At 36.0% G+C, this 22,821-nt stretch overlaps 1 protein-coding gene across 7 annotated transcripts in view; it reads right to left on the reverse strand.

Annotated features, from left to right (window-relative positions):
• DMXL1 (Dmx like 1) overlaps positions 1-22,821 on the reverse strand; it is an 81,077-nt gene that overhangs the window by 52,457 nt on the left and 5,799 nt on the right. For 5 of the 7 annotated variants that reach the window (XM_027709388.1, XM_027709387.1, XM_027709393.1 and 2 more), the window contains exons 2-9: positions 18,670-18,795; positions 14,998-15,075; positions 12,774-12,852; positions 12,148-12,280; positions 9,828-9,894; positions 6,738-6,913; positions 5,160-5,349; positions 3,511-3,679 (exon numbers count right to left, since the gene is read on the reverse strand). In XM_027709388.1, the coding sequence (XP_027565189.1) occupies positions 3,511-3,679; positions 5,160-5,349; positions 6,738-6,913; positions 9,828-9,894; positions 12,148-12,280; positions 12,774-12,852; positions 14,998-15,075; positions 18,670-18,795 (1,018 nt within the window). Of the gene's footprint in view, positions 1-3,510; positions 3,680-5,159; positions 5,350-6,737; positions 6,914-9,827; positions 9,895-12,147; positions 12,281-12,773; positions 12,853-14,997; positions 15,076-18,669; positions 18,796-22,821 lie in introns of those variants that run through there. The other 2 variants (XM_027709390.1, XM_027709391.1) reach the window with 2 other exon arrangements.

The following is a 22,821-nucleotide window of genomic DNA, read 5'->3' on the forward strand; positions in this document are numbered from 1 at the left end:
CCAAATAATTTAAGCATGATTTCCAACATTTAGTCCACAATGGATGCTGCAGATATACATTGTAATCAAAGACTACAGGCTTACACAAGCAAAAACCAGTACAGTCAACAGATGACACCCCCTGTAACACCATCACAAAATCCCAGAATTTCTAATTCTGATAGATTCTGTTATTTGACACTGCCCTTTGATGGTAACCGGTGCCCCATGTTGCTGTGAAAAACACAGCAGTAATCACAAAGTGTGTGACAGAAGCAAGGATCAGACTGCTGCAGAGCAACATCATTTAAATTAAGCGTAGCTAAAAGGCGGCTAGGTGATTTACTGAAATTTCCTCAAATCACTGATGTTAAACAACATGTTAAAAGCTCAGCCTGCATGTAATTCCCACCTAGAAGCCTCCATGTATATTCCCATCTCCTTCTGCTTCCTTTTTATGCAGCATTACTTACATTCCATGTCCTGGGAGACAAAATACTTTTCACTCAAAATCTGTTGGTTTTAATCAAAGTCAATGACGGCTTTGAATTACTAATCCTCCAATCTAGTCAAAGAAAATTATAACTAAGAGCACACAGATAAAACAAAAGGACTACCAGGACAACCAGTAATTTTATTGTGGGAAGGGGATGCAGTAGGTGAAGGAGGCAAGAGGAGTACAGATGATTTAAGAAATACAGTCTGCCTTCCTAAATAGGCCAATGCCAGTATCAAAAATAGCATTATATATACGGATAGTAACAGATCTTGGAGGGAAAAATTCTGTTGACCCCTTTTCGGAACACAAAGCTGAGTAAGGTGATCTAAAAAGATTACTCTTCAGATAAGAAATCACTATTTTTTTCCATTCTCCTACCTCAAAATTACCAGTTTCTAACTGATGCCCAGCTCTGGACATTATCCCTAGTGAATTTCTACTTGCTTCATAAATCACAATCACTCTTTCCAGAAAAATACTAGTGTCTTTGGATGGAAGAACTTCTTCTGAAATTACCTAGAGACAATTTTGTCGTAGTAACCACTGAACTCCACCCAAGCTGAACATCCGTTGAAATAACACCATCATATAAAACCAGGTCTCAAGGATTTTGTCACTATAAAAAAATTAATTTCATATACTATATGAAATTTTATATTTATTCTTACATATGACAACATTATTCCTCAAAATCTGAAGCTGTTTTGGCCTTAAGTTTTTATTGACTACTTTAAAATGTTGTAGTAAGGGCAAACTTTCAAGTGAGAGATCACAAACTGATTTGTTTTAAATGAAATGAAAGGAAATACAATTAGGTTTTCAGATTAAATCCAATTTCGATAGGGCAAACAAAAAGGCCTACTCAGAAAATCTCATTAGACTGAGGTACTTAAGGACTTGACTGTGAGGAAGAACACATACTTCTTCAAATTAAGATTTAGAATGTTAAAGTTACTTTAAAGAACAACCTGTTATTTTCCAAGCAACTGAGTTAAAGACCAAGTGATCCAAAAGACAGTAATAGACACAGATTAATACAGAAAATATAAAATGAATATACAATTAAAAAGGTCACAGACAAGTTTTGAATAACTAGGAAAATATTTTTCCAATCTTTTTCAAAATTATTTTTATTCTCATTCTGTGAATTTCCTGTTAGGCGAATTTATATTGGAAAGACTATTAAAAGCAAAATCAAAGTTTATTTAGTTGTGCTGGGTAGTTTTGGCTAAGGTAGTTAATCATCTTTCCAGCAGCTGGAATGGGTCTGTTTTTTGGATTTGTGCTGAACACAGGATTGATAATACAGAGATGGTTTTGCTCGTAATTGCTGAGCAATGTTAGCACTTATACAGACTCAAGGCCTTGTCTGCTTTCTGTACTCCCATGCTGGCGAGGAAATTGGGGGTGTATGGGAAGTTAAGAGAGGACACAGCCAGGACAGGTGACCCAAACTGACCAAAGGGATATTCCAGACCGCACAACATCATGCTCAGCATAAAAAGTAGGGGTAAGGAGGAGGAAGGAAGGATGTAAGGAGCGATGGTGTTTGTCTTCCCAAGTAGCCCTAACGTAAGATGGGGCCCTGCCCTCCTGGAGATGGTTGAACACCTGCCTGTCCATGGGAAGTAGTGAAATAATTCCTTGTTTTGCTTTCCCTATTAAACTCTATTATATCAGGAGTCTTCTGGCTTTCACCCTTCTGATTCTCTCCCCAGTCCTGCTGACAGGGGAGTGAGAGAGTGGCTGCGTGGGGCCTGGTGGCAGGCTGGGTTTAAACCAAGGCACTATCTATTGTGTATAAAAATAATAAGAAAAGACTAGGTACAAAAAAAAAAAAAAGGTGAAAGATTATGTGCTAGCCACAAGAAAAGGTTATCTAGCTCCTTGTGCAATCTGCAGATGAGAAAGTAGAGAAGAAAACTACAAATCTTCATGAAGTTTTGAAGAAATTTTCCCCTATGAATTGGGTAGTAATACATGTAATGACTGGAGACTTTTCCTGAACACATAGGATAGCACTGATGGTACAACACAAAACTGAAAGAAGTTTCCCTCTGGTAGGCTCAATGTGATTCTAGTCCTATCTGTTAAAATATGAACAAATGAACCAATACTAAAAAATGCTGAAGACTAATCTTGGAGGAGAAAGGGTTTACAGCTTTGCTTAGCACAGCAATTTTAACTGAAATCACTTGTTCTTTACAATCATACCAAAGACTGCACAGATACAAATATGAACTCATCATGAATGCCTTTAGATCAAAACTGGCCTTTCAAACAAGGGTCAGTAGAGACAGAAAAACAATTTTAAAATACTATAAGACAGAGCTTAACTAGTTTAAGGTAAGAATGACATAATACATTTGTTCTTTAAGTCTAGACACAGAAAACCACATAACAGCAGTAAAACCTTAATGAAAGGCCATTCAATATTGCATTTCTATTCCGTTTTGCAATGAGCAGACGTGCACTTCATTTTCAGCATACACAAAGATTATGAAGATAGAAATATTAGCAACTACAGAGGAGTTTCCTCAATGCTTATCAACATGTTGTTTGAGTGCTAGACAGTATTAAAGTTTATGGAATGCAAGATGAAGGCGTGTTTTGTTTCGTTCAGAGACAGAACAGAAGTAGTGGAACATGTGGTTATTTCACACACTTAGTGTCACGTACTGATTTTAATCAGCTTAGAAATTTTTCATTGCATCAGTGCGCTCCCAGTATCATACACAATTCACAGTAAATTGTAGCTCCAGTTACAAATACTTACCTTACTCCATCTTAGACCACTATGAATCTCAGTTAAAAGATGACAAAATGAAAGACAGAATTACTGCAGAGAAAATTTATTCAAATCATTTCATTACTGTAGAAGGTTCTTTCATGCATAAATGAAACAAACATACTAGCAATTTTGCATGATCATGTAAATACTGTACAAAGACATTTGTTAAGCTTCTACAGAGAAGACATACCTAACAGAAATTGCAGTTCATTTTGCAGCAAAGATGGACCACATTTCTTACCTGTGGCTGGGTTGATACTGGCAGCAATATGGAAGTGACAAAGGGCATTTGCATGAGGAGGAATGTTCCTGTGAACTTCATGGGGATCTTGCTGATGCAGAGCATATCCAGTATGCGCTACAACAGCACCTGACCTCCTCCTTCCTCGTCGGAAGTGCCTCAGGTTTAACTGCATGAAGAACAAGGTGTCATTTTAATTCCTTTCAAAAAGAAAAAGTAGATTTCATCTGTAAGAGGTTTTCTAGAAACTAGTGAATTGTATTTCTCAGATTAAAAGCTACTTTGAAGAATCAGTGGAGTTTCTTGCAATATTACACCATTCAGGTGGTGTCTGCAATGGAAAGATACCAATGCCTTCAGATTTATTTATGAGGGTCCATGAAACACCTTCGCATAAGTAACTACTTCATATTCCAGTGTGCAGACAATGTTCATACAGTTTTTACATTTAAACAGAAAATACTATTGTATTTCATAAACATATACCATGCTTATTGAGGATTCTGAACAAAGCAGCAAATTTGAGTAGCCCCATTTCAGAGACTGAAAAATTGGATTTGGACTTTGGACCTAATTAGATCAGCACTTCATTAGGGCCCAATGAGTTTTAAGGTCTTCCTCTTTTATGCAAATGCATGTTTCCAAGGGAAAAAGTAATATTTGATTTTTAAGACTGACTTAGTTCAAGCCCATTGTGCTGTAGGCATCTATGTAAGCACATACAGGTACATGAAGATACACAATTTGTATTACATCCTTGGCATTCCTTTTCACTTGTTGTGCTTTGCATCTTAACACAGCATCCACATGTAAACAGTGTTTCCTTAATTCTCATATAATTGTGGTTTCCGATCTCTAATATTGCCTCTCATTCTCAACAGAAACACAGAACTGTCTCCAACTTTTCGTTTCTCTCCCATCTTTTGACGATTTCCTTTGTTGTGTTGTGCCTTTCAGCCTGTCATATTTTTCATGTATGCCATAAGCGCTAAGAAAGCACTATAAGCATACTAAACACATCACTCCATGAAGATAAAAGCACAATGCCCACATAAGCTCTACATAACTTTGCAGGAGACCACTACTGCTTCACCTTCCTGATTCTCACTGGTTAGGAAACACTATCTGGCAAAGACCATTTGCCTTAAAGTTTACAAGCAATTTGCTCTACTTGAGGACTACTGCAGAAAGGCTGTTTTTATTCCCTCCATATGACCACTGTTTTTCCAGTTGCAGAAGTCAGAGAACATCTCACAACTTCAGAGGTAACAGGTGAGCCCCTACCATACATTTTAAGGCAGCATCACTCCTGAGTTTCACATAACCTATGTATAGTATGTGCTCCATACTGTTCCTAGCCCTTTGAACTAGATACTGTAAAGCATTTTTCTTCAGTCATCAGACCAAAATAGGCAGCTGGGACTTTGGAACAGTGTGTCTTCTAATGTGAGAAGTTCAGTAGGAGAGCTGTCCAACTTAGATTTCCCAAGGAAGATTTCAAAGAAACTCACCCTATTATAGCATTTTATCCACATCTCTGGTATAAAGGATTTCAGTTTATGATACATGTCTGAGTTTATAATTATAAACCTGTCTAAATTACATGTTTGTACAAGTGTTTATTGTCACTGTTCAATTTCAGTTCTTACCTCTAAAGCACTTTGCACTTTTTCTTTGCTTGAAATATTTCTCTTGAAGTTATTTGCGAAGTTCACAGCTTCACTCCAATTGCTGTATCCTCCACCATACAACAAACTGTCATTGGGTAATAAAGTCTCTGCCCAGAGACGACAAACATTATCCTTACAGCAAGTCAGGAGTACATTGCAGACAGCACCACTAAAGAAAGAAAATTTAAGGTATGAAAAAGCTGCTTACTATTACATAGCATCAAAATAAACCAACAGTTCCAAACAGTTTTTGGAATTGCACCAAGTAACTTAAACATACTAATGAAAGAAAAACTTATCAATACATTCTTAAGATGTATCAAAGGCTTTCCCATCTGTTCCAGTATCTGATTATAAATTACCTCAAACTTCATCACATAACAGTGCAACAGCAAATCGTGGATTTCAATTCAAAGAATAATTCATACTTGTAATAGCAAAATTTATGTTTTTCCTTTTAAAGCTCTTCACATAAAAAGCTAATAATATTCTAGATATCTTTTCTTAATTCCAGATCTTACCGCTATCTACCACTTACAAAATTACATATACAAAGGACAGAAACCAAGTGATACCAGGGATACAACAGCCAATTGAAAGCTAGAATTTTTTCCTTATTACTATTTTTCCAAATGCAACTTGTGTTACATAAATAGCCAAAAAATCCAATTACTCTAAACACTGGAAAGAGCTATGCAGATCATGAGGTTTCCAGTTCATGTAAGTTTACACTTGAGCTTTATCTAAGGCTCAAAAGATATATAGATCATCTGACCAGACTGTCAGCACAAAACTCCCTTCGGAATCATGGAGCAGATGGATTTTCAGAAGTGATTTAAGAACTATAGTAATGGCTTTATGAAGAATCTTCTGCTTACAGGGTGGTATAAAGGACAGCATAAACTTGCTCCACATAAAGGTATGCAAATTTGGTTACTATTTGGAATAATATAGCCAAAAAATGGTTGCAGGGCACAGAAATGCTAACACTATTTCAGTTTGAGACTGCAAGTACTGGTGGAAATTAGGGACAGGTCATTTTGAATCAGAACTTACACCCTAAAAAGCTCAAAACCAAGATATCAGTTCCAAATTATTATTTTACTTGAATTTCCAGATACTGTTTCTGACAGAGGTCTAGTTTTGTACCAGGTAGAGAAAGAAATTAAAATACATGAAAATACTTGAATGTTTGTGGAAGAGGACTTATTTTGATTTGCTCTGATTCCATTAGGATGGAAAGGAACGAGCTGGGATTAAATGAATGAATGGTCATTTCAGACAGTGCAATCAATACAATGCAAAGAGACTTTTCCAAGAGCTGATTTTATATTAAGTTCAATGCCTAAGTTAGTCTGTGAGACTCCCCTTCCAACTTTCTAGTTCTTTTCCAGGTAAGAGGATGCTTACCTCTCAAGAACACACACAGACAGTATAAAATTAATAACTGAAGTAAACCATCCAATTTGTGACTGTTGACTGTACAGCTGGGAACACTGTATAGTTCAGGGGGTTTTTTGGGCAACTTATGAACTTCATGTTGTTAGAACTACTGACCGTGGCATGAATTTACTGGTCTTCCTCCATGAAAACGCATTTACTGACCGAGGATGAGCCAAATAAACAAATGAAAAATCAATTTCTTTTGCTTGGTTTTCAGGATTGGCACCAGGTGGTGTTATGGCTGATCGCCAGCTCTCTGTGTTGTACCATACTTTCACAAGACAGTCATCCTGTGGAAAGGAAAAAAGAAAAGACAGCAAATAAAACTACCTCACATAAGAGTATGACGCACTTCAAGTACTTCTGGGTTTGTCTCTTGAGGTTTCATTCATCTTTAAAGTAAAATACTTTTCTGATCAGAGTAACACAGAGAAACAAATTCAGTACAATTTACAGAAACAAGTTCAGTAAATACAACTTCGAAACTTGATCTTAAAGAAAACACAGTAGCAGAGCTTCCATTTAACTTGCTTGCCATTACTAACAGGATTTAATTTTGGTCCTCCTGATTAGCTGCCAATTTTTAACCACAAAAATTCAAGCTGCATTAGCTTGAAATGGTATTCAAATCTTAATACAAGTAATTATACCATGGCAGAAAACAGCCAAAACCCCCTAGCACAAATTTAAGTGTTGGGAAAACACACAAAGGTCATAGACGCCATGTCAAAAATCAAGCTGAGCACTGCTCGATCTGCTTTTGTCAGATACACACATAAATTGATTATGCCTTCAAGGACTAGATAAATTAATCTGAATCTAGACTGATGTTGTTGATCAGCTATTAAATATGAATGGCATTGAAATACTGTATCAACTGATGATCCTACTGGGAGGAGAGGGAGTTTGTTTTGCTCATCAGCATTGTCCCTCATAAAAAATTAAATGAAGAAACAAGACACAGAAATAAAGATGTGTTTGAAGATTTTCCAGGCAGGTAACTGACTTAAGCATTTGTGGTAAAAAGTATGCTATTAATTTTCTAATTTATTAATTTTTCTTACTTATTCAGTAATTTTGCTTTGAGTGAGTTTATAATGTAAGAAAACACAATAGGACATAAGACATTCTAGTCAAAAATTCTGCAAGAGTATTACCCCTATAGAAGCTATTTGCAGATTAATTCATTTTTCAATAATTCTATCAAAGTATAACATTAGAATCCATTAAAACTTGACTTACAAAATAAATACTAACTCCTACCCATCAAAAAAAGTGTAATACATATAATGTATATTGCTGACAATGATAGAACACTTTTTTTTTAAAATAAAACGTGTACTCAGACAATTTTTGTAAGTAATAGTTATCTGAAACACGGCTGGAATGGCTCTTTCAGTCAGCAAATGGCTAAATGCAGCACAGAACATATAGCAACCAATGTAACAACCAAATAAGCAAAAAAAGAATGGAGCATTAGAATTTGGTTCTTTGTTATTATACAGAATATAAGAAAGTCTAGTACTCCACTTTGTATGTTGGAAGCTAGTCAGTTGGAATATAGTTTCCCTAGAAAAAGAAATCTAGGTTATTTTACAGCTTTCTTACATCTTTATCTCTTCTTTAAAGATAGCAAATGCCTTAAAAGTTACTCTTCCAAACAAGCATGATGACCTGAAATGGCAAGTTTAAAGCAAAAAACAAACACAACTAATCAAGATGGGCATTACTCGCCTGTTCCTGATGCACGTAAGTGAATCATGAAAATATGGACAACAACTACCTTTCAAAAGCAAGGTTCATTTGCAGACTGAACTATCCCTGAATCTTTGTTTTTCAAGCATGTATTAAGGCACATTATGACCCAAACAGCAACCAAACAGCAAAGTTCCACACTCTATTACTAAATCAAACACTGTTCTAACCATTCTTTACATGTACACACTCATTTTTCATTCGTGTTTCCAAGACAGACCAGACCAGATTGCAAAACTGTCTTTCCTTCTTCTATCTGAAACTCATTCTGTCAGGTTACTACTGCTCAGGATTCTGTGACACTTAAACCAGGTTTTCACTAACCTCAGCAATTGCATTGTCCCAATTAATGTGACATACTAGCATTTTGTTTCCTTTGTAATAACTCTGCAGCCTTTGCCAGGTTCTGTAGTTGGCAGCACAAACTCAATGCCTACCTGCATCTGTTAACCTGTGCAAAACTGCTTATACTGTTTTCAGTTACTTTTTTCATAACAATAACCTGAAACCGGCATGTTTGTTCCACAATCTACTTTGATAATTCCATAAATTCTCACAAGTTGGATATAGACATTCTTATTGTAACTCTTTGACCAATGTCAGTGTGACTCTCCCCTCAAATAAAGACAATAGTATTATTTGCAGAGTAATTTCACTCAAATTCCTTAACAAGTGATATAAATTCTTGCATGTACTTGCCACATTTTTTCACTTAATCTCCACATGATCTTGATTTTTTTTTTCTGCTTTGACTTATTAGGACATTATTCTCTTACAAACCTGAACAACAAGTTTTGGAGTATAAATAAAAGATTAGTTTGTTAGTTTCAGGAAGAGAAAAGACAAGACTGACTTTTTGCATTAATTTTTTTTGCTTATTTTGCCAAGGGGTTTCGCTTTTGCTGTTAAACTGCCCAGTGCTGCACACAGAAGTAATCTTTGAGACTGGCCCCAAACACTGACATTAACGATGTGTGAATATACCTATGGAGGGGAGTGTGAATTCTCTTCTATGTACACAAATAAGCATACAGACACGTTTGCACAGAAACATATGAGAGCTCTTTTTTTATTAATGGTGTCACAGTAATAGTGACATCCTGAATGTATTTCCTCACTAAAAGGACATCCAGCAGCGATCTCATCCACAGATCTCCCCCCATTCCCCAACTCTTCTTTTTCTGATGTCTTATAATTTGGTACCAATTAAAAATGGGTATTTTAAAGTAGTAAGCAGTGAATATTTGGTGTGTTGCCTCCCTGCTTCAAATTGCTTTTCTCCCAAATTCCTGCTTACCAAAACTTAAAGATGCATAGACAAATATGCCAAAAATAGAACAAAAGAATTTTTTAATCAAATAAGTGCCTTTTTTTTAAATGTGTTTTAGTTTGTTTGCTTTAATAGCTTATCAGAACTAGTACAATACCATTAGGGAAAAAAAAGCTTACCTTTCCAGCAGTAGCAAAAAACTCCCCATCTGGTGAGAATTTCATTAAACAAACTTGAGAAGCAGTTCTATGAAAAAAAGACAAAAAGAAAAAAATTTTTAAGAGCTTTTTTAGAATTCTAAACAATTTGTTTCTCCTTGAATTTAGGAAAGTCGTTTGATTATTAAATACAAGTGTATATTATGTTTTGCGAAACAACTAAGTTTTAACAAAGTCCAAAAGGACTAGAAGGTAAACTCATGTGCAACACATTGCTGTGGTCAGACAAGAAAACCAGAAAACCTGAGGGTGATACAGTATCCAATATTCAAAAATATCATAAATGAAAAATAGCTGCTAACAAATTTAACTGTTCTACTTCCACTTTGCAATCCTTTGGATTTCAAACTGATGTCTGTTGTCTGATATTATCTTCCAACTTAACTGAAAGACAGCTCCATTTCTTATACTTCCTACAACTCCAGAAAAGAAAAAGGTGTAAAAAGAATAATGAAGTTAAAAAGTATGTGAAAGTAGTTTTTACACGAATCACAGCGATACAAGATGCCACACCAAAATATTCTAAACCTAATTATGTGGTTCATTTCTGTAGTGTTTTACTTTAATTGGAAATACTAATAAATAAGCTCCTTTTACAGGTTTTGAAGAACTGAGTTGTTGCCTAAGTGACAGGCTTGTTAATAGCAACAAGAACATAAAGGAATCTGATAGTGCAGCACAGATACAGTGTACATTTTCATCTCGAATGTATTAGATATATATAGAAAGTTGTTGAGTCCTGATTAAGTTCACCAACAGGTCAACAAAAGCACGATGCATTTAGTGTGTGCAGTAACAACCGCAAGGCAATTACAAGAGCCACGTATCAAAGAAATCCACTCGGGTTTAAGCAAAATTCTCCTACTGGGGCAAATACAAAGACATTTGGGAATGATTCCTTCAGACACTAAAAATTATTCTGGCAAAGGGTAGTAACACAAAATCACTGCCTTGCAAACTTCCCCTTAAGAAAAACCTATTCTAAATCTAACTGCAGTAAAAACGCCAGAAAACATATAGGCATAAAAGGTGAACAGAGAAGGCAAGTTATGTTGACCCTTCCCAGGACCTACTAGTTCAAAGAAGAAAACACTTAGTTCTGTCTCGAACAAAAAGTTTTAAAGAGGAGAACAGGTGGAGAGCTAAGATGACTCCTGTAAGTCTTTATACTTGACACAAATGCAAAACATATTATAGAAGAGACAGAGGAAAAGCACTACCTGTATGATCTTGACTACTGGTACCACAACCCCAGATTCTAAAGCCATACTCCATGGCATTCCATCTACAGGCTGACTTCTCCCCTTATTAGGATGAGAGATGAGCAACCAAAGATGTCATAATAAACAGAGTAAATCTTCAACTTCTTATCTTTAGAAAGTTCATTGTATGCAAAGAGAAATTTTTCAGTTGTCATTTGGATGATCTTGGGATTTTAAACACACCTTTGATAAAAGTTCAACTACAGAGAAAAAGAAACAACTGAAGGATTATAAAAAGGATGTTCTGGTTCATCCAGAGAACTGCCCAAGCAATGCTAAAAGCTTCATGAAGCATAACCTCAGGTGAGTCCATCCAGCCAGCCACTTTGGCAAACTTATTTAGGAGACTGCCAAGCGAACAGTGCTCCCAAGCGAACAGCACACCCAAGATACTAGAAAAGCCCTCCTATAGTAGGAAGGACCATCATTTAAACTATCTTATAAACTGAAGCACTAAACTAAAACTGTTCTAAATGTACCAACACACAGATGCAAATATTAAAATCAACATGAATACAAGAAGAGCATTCAGAGACACAGTAAACCAGAATGTATCAACCTTGGCATGACTGTTCCAAATATCCAGAACACAGAAACAGTAAAAGGTGTGTGAAAGGAGGGAGATGTTACACAGAACACAGAAGAAAGCTTATTTTCATCAGTCCTGCAAGTACAATAATTTTCAATTGTGCAGCTTTCACCTTACTTCTTGTACAAGGAACAGTGTCTACTGGGACAGTTTCAATAGTAGCCTCCCCTCAATATTTTACTGGTGTTCAGTATAACTGAAGAACTGCCTAAGAAGATGAACTACCCCAAAACCAATTACAACTGATCTTGTAAGAAGAAAGAAACATTACATAGCCAAGGAAGACAGGATTCAAGTTTATCACACATCAATAACATTTATCAAATAACAGTATGCAATATAATTTCACTGAACTACATTAGATATTTTATCTGAAAAGTACGAATAAGCAAGGAAACAGGAATTACTTGTTTTTAAATCCATTTCTTACTTGCATTGCCAGATACATCTCCACTCTCCAAGTCCAATATCTGTTCTTTCTGTACTGTCATTGTCAGAAGGGTTTTCCAAAGGAACATTGGACCAAAGTTGAAGACAACTGGAACCAGTCAACAGTCGAGTACCTAAAACAAATATTTATAATAATCAAACTCCAAAAAAAGTAGGAAGATATAGACTTCTTTAAAGAGAAAGAAGAAAAAAAGTTTTGCAAAGCTGAAACTGTAGAACAAAACATGGCAGATATACCTTTTCTAGATTTTTTTGGTAGATTTGAGCATCTACAGTTCAAATTGTGAAAATTACCCAAATTTTAGCAATTCCCTAAAAGAAACACCTACTGTAGATACTCCTCTTTCTCAACAACCACTACCATTTAATCCACGGTTATAAGCATTAGAAACTGCTGAGACAAGAACAATCAAGTCAGACCATATAGATGCACTTAGTATTTTCGTTCTCCTGTAATAAGTGACAAAGGGTAGATTTCACTCCACTTGGTGTTCTCCATCATGCTAGGACAAAACAAAAATCTTTTCCTTGTCCCTTAAAGAATGGTAAAACTTATATAAGAAATTAGTATCAAACAGATAGATGTTTCTTTTATTCTATTCCTACCTGTGGGATCCCATGTTAGATTATGTACTATGGTTTCCAGTGTGATCTGAGCACTCTTCTGCCACTGATAATGTAGTACCTGAAATTTTAAGCATTCACAAACATGAGCATGAAAACACTTCCTTCTCTTTATAATAGAAATAAAACATCTTCACTGCATTCTCCAACTTTTATGAAGGATGTTTAAACTACATTACTGCTTATCTAATAAAAATTCATTCATTTTGTCTTTGAAACAAAATAGTTTTTCACTAGTATGACCATACATATAGAAGTTTCTAACCTCTCATTTCAAAATACAGATTGAAAAAACTTCCATACATAAAATAAGTTGGGAAATGCAATTTTATTTTGGAACAAAGAAAAGATATATAAAAAATGAAATTTATTATATGCACCTGGTGTTTGATATCCATGCCATTGTTGAATTAGAGGGTTTCAATAAGGTTAGGATAACATACAGGATTCTTCCTCCCTCCCCCTCTTTTTTACTATACAATAGGACAGTCAATTATCTTTAGTTTTTAGTTCACTCACTGGAACAAATTGAGAATTAAATTCACAAAACATTTATGTGGTCTGTTTCCATAGCAGACTGCAAATATTTGATGCCTTGAATTACAGAAGAAACTGAATACATTACTCAAAAAAATACTAAGAGCCAACATGTTTTTCTCTTAATTCTCAAAGACAGATTTTTTTAAAGTAATCATCCCCCACCCCAAAAATATCACATCAAATAGATGTGAAAGTTAAAATATGACAGCTCAATCTCTCAGAAGTTTGGCAGAAAAAAGAAAGCAGCATCTCCTAATAAGGATCTAAACAAAACATTTCTGAAGCTAGTTGTTTTTTTGTTGTGGTTTTATTTTTTTTTTAAGGACCTGTACATTCTGGTAAATGTAAGACAGACACAATCTTAAAATAACCTGGAACAATATATTACAGAGAGGCTAACCGAAAGAATGAAGTAACAGAATATTTCTTCAATTATAAACATTTGAAAGCAAACCATGGATGGCGAGTGCTTCCTCTCCTGCCTACAGTTACTACACTAACTTTGAAGTTTCAAGCTAAGTGTACTATTTACCAGTCTAGAAAAACATTCAGGATGGATTCAACGGTTCCAATGCCCAAAAATGAGAGCAGTACTTCTAAAATATTCGTATGAGCTTAGGAACTCACATTTTACCATTATTTTATTCCACCGCTTTCCAGTGATATAAATTATTATATATATTTTATATATATAATATATATATAATAATTTATATATATATTATATATAATATATATAATAATTTACATATATTATATATATAATATATATAATAATTTACATATATACACACTATATATATTTTATATATATATATATATATAAAAATATATATTCAATGCCAGCTACTTAATTAATATATAATATACCACAAACTTACAACTACACCAAGAATCACGTGACTGAGTTTGTTAGTACAAAGAAGGCAATCCACTAGATGGCCATATAAACAATTTCCTAATATACATGGAGAAACCAAATCCATGAAAAGGGAGACAGAAGCTCCTTGAGCAACTTCTAATCAAAGTTCTCATATAATCAAACTGGCTTTAATTAGAATCTAATGCTTCTAACTATATGAGTATCACTCTTCATGTAAGAAGCATGGTTAAATAACTTGCTCTAAATCATATTATTATTTAGAAACTAAGATTCTGGATGTTAATCACTAAACCACTAAGAGAATAAATACTGTTCTTATTCAGCATTCTAACACTGAAATATAAGCATTTAGTCAGATATTCTAAAAAAGCCATAGATTTTTGAAACTATTATAGATTTGGGCAAAAGCATGTAGTTTAATATGCAAAAGTAACAACTGTAAAACACATCAAAAAGGAATTCCTATTGTAATGGCTACACTATTTGCAGAACAGGGCTGTGTACGTCTTTTTCGGTTCTGGAATATTTCGGTTATGAACTGCAGGGTTACATAAATAAGTACTATGAAGCAATACAGTAAAACCTTCTTTATTAAAACTATTTCAAATAACAGGCCTCTGTCCTTATCCCACCATTTTCACTTCCCAAGCACCACCTTATATCTCAATTTTATTCTAGCATTAAAAGAAGACGTCAAAAAAATCTTCAACTTTAAAGCAAACCAGAAAACTGATATGGGCTTTATAACTGCTCAAATAAATCAAGGAGTGATGCAATACTTACATTATGATGACTGCTGCTCTGCTTCAAAAGGCTGACTGGCTCAAAGATACAAATCACCTTTCCGTAAGAAGCTGCAATCTAAAGCAGTTTATATTTATATGTACATAAACATACACAGAAGAAACAGCTACTGAACAAGAATGAAATGCAAATGGTTGATTTTACTTTTAACCCTTCTTGTAGACAAATTTGAAGCTCATATCCATATTTCCTTTTGATAACAGAAAAAGGACATCTGGTTAAAATCATGAACTGATGTAGATAATAAAAATATAATCCTTACTCATTAATCGTGATGAACTACTGAGACTATAAGTGTACATGAGATTTTCTTTAAAAAAAATATTATTAGCAATATTATTTCCATATTAAATTACACATAGACTCAAAAGAGTCTGCAGAGTTCACCTTCTCAAACACAGAACCAATATTGGTTCACAATGCTTTTGTGCACTTCCCTAGCAGTAGAACATGTTGCCTCATAAAAAGTTAATTCAGAAGACCCAAACTACACAAGCAAAACATCCAATGCAGAGAACTGCAAACAGAACTACTACTAAAGGCTAATATATATTTCCAAAAAAGTTGCAATATGGTCAGCTTTAATTGGTAGTTCAAAAAGTTATTTCATCAGTGGTTACCAATCACCCCAAACTTGCATTAGGACAAAATTAAGAGTACTTGATCACAAGATATCTATATAAAAGCAAGCCTAAAAGACTTGTTAGGAAGAGCCTAAACAAGCCAAATGTATGTTAAAGACCTCAGGCAGAGAGCCTAAGTGAGCTGTCACAAGGAAATGTAAATGTTGCCTAAAACTACCTGAAATACAGATTTACAAAAATTAAGGAGTTTGCATACATCATGCATAATGGACAGCCTGCATTCTGAAGTGGTGCTTGCTGTTAAAAGAACATCTACAGTTATAATATGCTGTAACAGTCAATTACCTATTTCTGTAAAATTCGGACTTAAAAAGTATTCATAGTTTTCTTTTAAAAACAATAAACAGAGTCATGTATCAACCACAAAAGCTCTCAAAAAAAAAGTAATAAATTTTCATACTCATCATTATTTACAGATCCTTTAAATACAGACGTACATGATCTGTACAAACGTACAGATTCATTCAAAACCTACAATCCATAGATCCATAGTTTCAAGAGAAACCCTCTGCATTAAAAGAGCAGATAGTTAAATAAATTTCTATCACACTAACAACCTAAACATCAGCCTGACCCAAAACTGCCAAGAGTAATTTAGTCACATTTGCAAGGAAAAAGTTTCTTCAGGCACTTTCCATCTCAGACTAATGTTTCCCTTCCCTAATTCTCTTTAACTACCTTACTTACTCTTTTATTCTCTAATATTTCCATTCCACACCCAACAGCAAACGTGGACATTTTTTCCATATTTTATTGTTTAGTGGGTTTTTAAGAAATATGAACATTAGCATTCCAAAATGCTAAACATACAGTGTCTAGAGTAATTGCTACGCACTTAAACTTTACATAGGCTTCCATAATCATACATACTCGGCCTAGTCCTCACTGAGAAGATGTTGCCAAAAGGAATAATGACAACGTTGAAGAATTTCCAAAACTACAACAATAATTACTCAGACACCAAATAAAAGCTTATAGTAGTCGCAAGTTGTGCTATTAGAAATGAGATATGCAGGGAAGCATTACTGCATTGTAAGACACTACAGTAATTCCTAATGACATGGACAGCAGGACTGAGTGCACCCTCAGTAAGTCTGCAGACCACATCAAGCGTGTGGTGCAGTAAACACATTGGAGAAAGGGAAGGACTGCCATTCAGAGGGACCATGACAGACTTCAGGAGAGAGCCCATGCGAACCTTATCTAGCTCAACAAGGCCAAGTGCAAGGTCCTGCACCTCAGTCAGTCAATACCGACTATCAACGCACCCTAGGGAAATCAAGGGATTGAGAGCAGCCATGTAGAAATGGACTGGAGGATACTGGTGAATAAAAAATTGTGCATGAGGTGGTAACATGGGTTTGCTGCCCAGAAAGCCAATCATGTCCTGGGCTGCATCAAAAGAATGTGACCAACAGAGTGAGGGAGGCGATAATCCTTGCTTTAGTGAGACACGACCTGGAGTACCACATCCAGTGTCCCCAGCACCAGAATATATGGATACGTAGAAGCAGGTCCAGAAAAGGAACACAAAAGTGGTCAGAGAGCTGGAGTACTTCTCTGAAGACAGGAGGCTGAGAGTGCTGCAGTAGTCCAACACTTTGTTTCGTAAATCAAAGAGAAATCTGTGTGTCAGTACCGATGAAGAAGGTGCAAGAAAAAATTCTAACCTTACAACAGCGAACTGGAAATGCATTGATCAGTCTGGTCAATAAGCAAAATCCTAGCCAATCAGTGCTTAGTATTTCAGCACTCTGCAAATACATCCAATTTGCTGACAGCAAACAATACAGACTTGCAGAATCACGATGACTTCATAGGTCTACTCAAGAAACAAAAAAATTCTGAAGCTTAGTAAGCCTTATAGTATGATATATTCACAAGTGTTAATTTACAATTCAAGGACAGTTTGTCCTTTAAATGCATAAATAACTAACATCATGCAGCCAAGAAGACCTTGCAAATTTACAGAAATATTTTTTATGATTAACTGTGATGTGTGATCTGCCTGTGTGTTTCACCATCTCTTAATATATGCCCAGTGAACTCAAAAACCAAGTTTCTAATTAACAGCAGCCAGTGGAGAAACCCAGGCAGACTTTATGGCTGTGAGGTACCAGAGACACAGAGATGAACATTTTCCTCGTTTTCATTTGTGTTCCTTCACTACCATTGCAAGAGTTCATCACTCAACCGCTAAAAAGCAGGAACAGGGAGTGGCTGGGGACTCATTAGCATAGACTTCACATGTAAACATGAACTGGTTTCCATCAGAGGTCTTGTCTCAAGATGGACACCAGAACCTAATCAAAGCTCTTATGAACTCATTGGGCTAGTAGTAATGTGAAGAAAGCTAACATTATCTCCTCGCTAGGACAGGTTTAAAGAAATAAAAAAGGTAGAAAACCCCTCTTATACGAGCAAATATTTATCCAGACACTTCAGACCAGTTCCTACTGAATTGGTCAATACTTAATCCCACTGATATCCCAATGGACGGAATTACCTGGTTATTTCTTTTTCACTCTGACAGAAAAATTAGGAAAGAGCTCTGTTAAATGGACTTGAAACCCAATACTGCCTAAAGTACAACATTTCTGATAAAGGTTACCTACATAAGAAAAAGAATAGCTAGGAATTCAATAGCAATTTTAAGCCTTTATGAATTGCTTGAAACAGATGTCATTTTTCTGGATGATCTGAAAGTGATTTTTGTGGAAGCACTCATCTGCCACTAACATGCCAAAGCATGTCAACAACATGCAGAAAGTCATAGTGAATAAATTACCTTTGCTTCCAACTCAGTCATCTTTTAGCCAAATTCTTGCTATGTCCTCTATGCAGCCCTATATCTATAGCCTTCTGTGCAGTGTTACATTATCTCCTAAAATCTCATACTCATTTTACATTCATTCTGCTGCTTACTACAAGACAGAAAGGAATCACTCCTGAGAAGGCGCTTAACATTACATTGCTAGAACACTATTAGAAACACTGGTCTACATACCTTCCCCTGCTGCATTGAACAGTCCACACATCCCACTTGAATGTTTCCATGTTTTGCTCCAGGGATTATCTGTAATCGTTCAAAGTCAGTCCCTAGTACCACAATATCACATCCTGATGCATATGCCTAAAATAAAAAAAAAAAAATCAAAAAAGAAACAAGAATAAAGCTCTGGCTACTTACAGTATATCAGTGAAGAATGAAACAGCATGGTCCATGTATCCTACCCATGTAAAACACAGTACAGACAGAAGTACAGAAATATTTACAGAGATAATAGATGTCTACAGTTTAAAATCAAGCAATAGTACTGGAAAAGGACTCTTTCTCCATGCTTAGAAGTGCATCAGAACACTTCTATAACAAGTAAACAGGGGTTCCAGATAGAAGAGGCAAAAAAAAGATGGGAGTTATGAAAACTTCTAGAAGAAAAAGCATGAAAGGAAGTTCTTGCAAAGTAGGAAAAAGTAATATATTTCTTACATTGGAGACAGAAACTTTTTAAAGTTTAAAATTTTTGAAATTTTTGAAAAGGGGGAATAGAATCAAGGAGCTAAAATGGTACAAAGCATTTAGAAGAGAAATGAAGGTTAGTTATACAAAAGCAAAACTGCATTCTTGGACTTTTTGAGTCTCTTGTTACTTGCATTATTTTTATTTTCTTTTACATTTATAATGTCTCTAACACCTTCGCAGAGACAGTTCATTGAGTACTGCAATGTCTGAGACAAAATTTCTTCCTATCTTCTTGGAAGTTTTATTAGAAACTAAGTACAGATTAAAATGGAGAAAAACATTAAACATTGGAGAAACTTGTGGAAACAACAGTGAGCAGAATCATCCAATTAGCACAGGAATGCAGCATTCAAGGATGAAAGTCTAGAATAAGGAATGCACATTCATAAAAAAGTTAGAAAGACAGCAACAAAATTAAGAGCACAAACAACAGTGTTCTGTTACAGAACAAGAGAGTGATAAAAGGCTCAAAAATGCCATTTTAATTGGCTAAAAGATTTAAGAGCAGTCTCACAAACTCTGGAGAAAGATTTCCAGATACTGACAAAAATTACCATGATCATCACAACCAAGCCTACTAATATCTAGTATATTAAACAAAAACTGCTGACTTGAAGAAAAGCAGAAAAAGTGAATGCTAGATTTACAAATTTGAAATATGAATGAGTACTTTTAGCAAGCCTGACCTAGACTACAGTACCATTACAAACATTAAAATAAATAATAAAATAAAAAATATGGAGATTTTGTTCCAAAGACATTTTTCCACACAAAGGGTGCAGTGATGCTTCACAAAACAATCTTACCCAGAAAACTGTGATCACTATCTCAGCCAATATTCAGCTATCACTGCAACTAGCAGAATACCAGGCACCCTTTAAACAACCTGATAACTGAAAATACTGTCTGTAATTCTGTAGACTAAATACAACTATATATTTACTTATGATCACTTATTATTGGTCAGGTTTTTGAGCCCCTTCCTGTCTTGTCCCCTCTTCAACGTCAAGAAGAGGTTCAAGCAGTATAATTCCTCCTGTCAAAAGAGCAGCATTTATTACAAATGGACATACTAAACTGCAGATTCCAAAGCAGTCTAATTAAAAACTGACTCTGAAAGGGGAGATTTAGTAGCAATTTTCATTCAAATGTTAAGGTGATCATTTTCATATTGTGATGGCATGAATTTTGGATCTGTTCATCACAGAACATTTTTTTTTCTTCAATAAAAAACCATCTTACCTGGTGACTCACTGGTTAAGTCCATAGTTCACCAGAAAAAGGTTATTCACAATTACCATATAAACAAATTTTCACTAGGCCATTTTGTTGAATTTAACATTCTGTACAGAGGCAATTTTAAGGAAAACAAATACAATTAAAAAAAAGTGTTTCACTGTAAAGATATGACACAGAAACATAGACATAGCTTTATTAAAAATGTATATAAAAGACTGAAGTGTCGAAGACTGTATGAAGCCCACCTGCTCTGCTGTATGCCCCTCTAAGCCTCATCAGAACTTCACAGACTTACCATACTTCTCACATCTGATTCTCTCCACTTCTAACTTCAGAGGCAAGCCTGAAATCACACAGTGTCACACCACCCCAAACACTGAATAGAAACACAGAATGGTTTGGGTTGGAAGGTACCTTAAAGATCATCTAGTTCCAACCCCCCTTCCATGGGCAGGAACATCTTTCACTATGCTAGGTTATTCAGAGCTCCACCTAAAAAGGTCTTGAACACTTCCAGGGACAGGCATCCACAGCTTCTCTGGACAACCTGTTCTAATGCCTCACCACCCTCACAGCAAAGAATTTCTTCTTAATATCTAACCTAAACCTACTCTCTTCTAGTCTGAAGCCATTCCCCCTTATCCTGTCACTACATGTCCTTGTAAAAATTGCCTCTCTCCATCTTTCTTGTAAGCTCCCTTCAGGAACTGGAAGGTCACTTGCAATAAGGTCACTCTAAAGCTGAACAATCCCAGTTATTTTAGCCTTTCCTCATAGAAGAGGTGCTCCATCCCTGTAGTGATCTTAGTGTTCCTCCTCTGGACTTGCTTGAACAGGTCAATGTCCTTCCTGTACTGGGGACCCCAGAAATGAAGACAGGATTCCAGTGGGGTCTCACCAGAGCACAGAATCACCTCCACTGCCCTGCTGGCCACGCCACTTTTGATGCAGCCCAGGACACAGCTGGCTTTCTGAGCGGCAAATGAATGTTGCAGGGTCATATCCAGCATTTCCTCCAGCAGCACCCCCAAGTCCTTCTCGGCAGGGCTGCTCTCGACCTGTTCACCCCTAAGTCTGTATTGATACTGGGGGTTATCCAAACTAGGTGCCCCACCTTGCAGTTGGGTCTTACAGTAACATACACCACTAACAGCAATCCTGAAATTCATAAACTAACCATTTTAAGGGGATCAAGAACTCAATCAGTTTTAGCATATAAAAATAGTCCTGAGTACACTTAGCGTTTTGCACTGAAAGAATGCTACAGTAACAGTAAGAAACACTATACAGTGGAGTCTTGAGGAACTGGTATATTCATCAGTGTATCAGGACAGGAACAAGGACTTAAAACAGTATGGTAGAATATGCGGAGTTGGAAGGGACCCATAAGAATCATCAAAGTCCAACTCCTGGCCCTGCGCAGGACCCTCATCAAGGGTCACACCATGTGCCAGAGAGTGTTGTCCAAACGCTTCTTGAACTCTGTCAGGCCTAGTGATTGCTTCTCTAGGGAGCCTGTTCCAGTGCCCAACCACCCTCTGGGTAAAGAATCTGTTCCTACTATCCAACCCAACACCCCCCTGACACAGCTTCCTGCCATTTTTTTGGGTGCTGTCACTGATCACCCCACAGAAGAGATCAGTTCCTGCCCCTCCTCTTCCTCTCACAAGGAAACTGTAGACTGCAATGAGGTCTCCCCTCAGTCTCCTCCACTCCAGACTGAAAAAACAAGTGACTTCAGTCAATCCTCATGTGGCTTCCCCTCTAGACCTTTCACCATCTTCATAGCCCTCCTCTGGACTTTAATAGCTTTATAACCTTCTCATATTGTGCTGCCCAAAGCTCAGAACCCAGGCTAGGTCCTGCTAAATCAGGCTGTGATGGACAACAGTAGCTTAAAGAGGTATGCAAGACGTATTCTAGACTTGCTGTTGCCTGAAAATGTTCCCTTCATGAACACAAGTCAAGAGCTATGGCTCCCCCTCTCTTTTTCTATGTTGAACCACTGCTATTATTTTATATTTAATAGTAATTTCTCACCCAAATTCATATGCTGTGTGTTTAAAAAAAAAAAGTTTGTCAAATTGGGGATGAACTTTCTGATGAAAAGTCAGGGAGTATATTCTCATCGTAGTAGTTCTCAGTTCTAACAATTTATTTTACGTTCACTTGTAAGAAGGTGGGGGTGAGAGGAGTGCCCTTTCAAAATCTTATTTCTGGAAGAAAAATACAATCATTCACCCTTATGTTCTGGTATTTCTCCATATTATCTAAAAATATTGATATTCTAGGGAAAAAAAAGAATCACTTCTGACATCAGTCTATTCAGAGGGATTAGATAATTCTTGGTCACATTGGTTTCCCAATGCCCAATAAGCTGCAGAATCATTGACTAGC

This window comes from Neopelma chrysocephalum, unplaced genomic scaffold (assembly GCF_003984885.1).
Source record: "Neopelma chrysocephalum unplaced genomic scaffold, ASM398488v2 Primary Assembly neopelma1_96778, whole genome shotgun sequence".
NCBI lineage: Eukaryota > Metazoa > Chordata > Aves > Passeriformes > Pipridae > Neopelma > Neopelma chrysocephalum.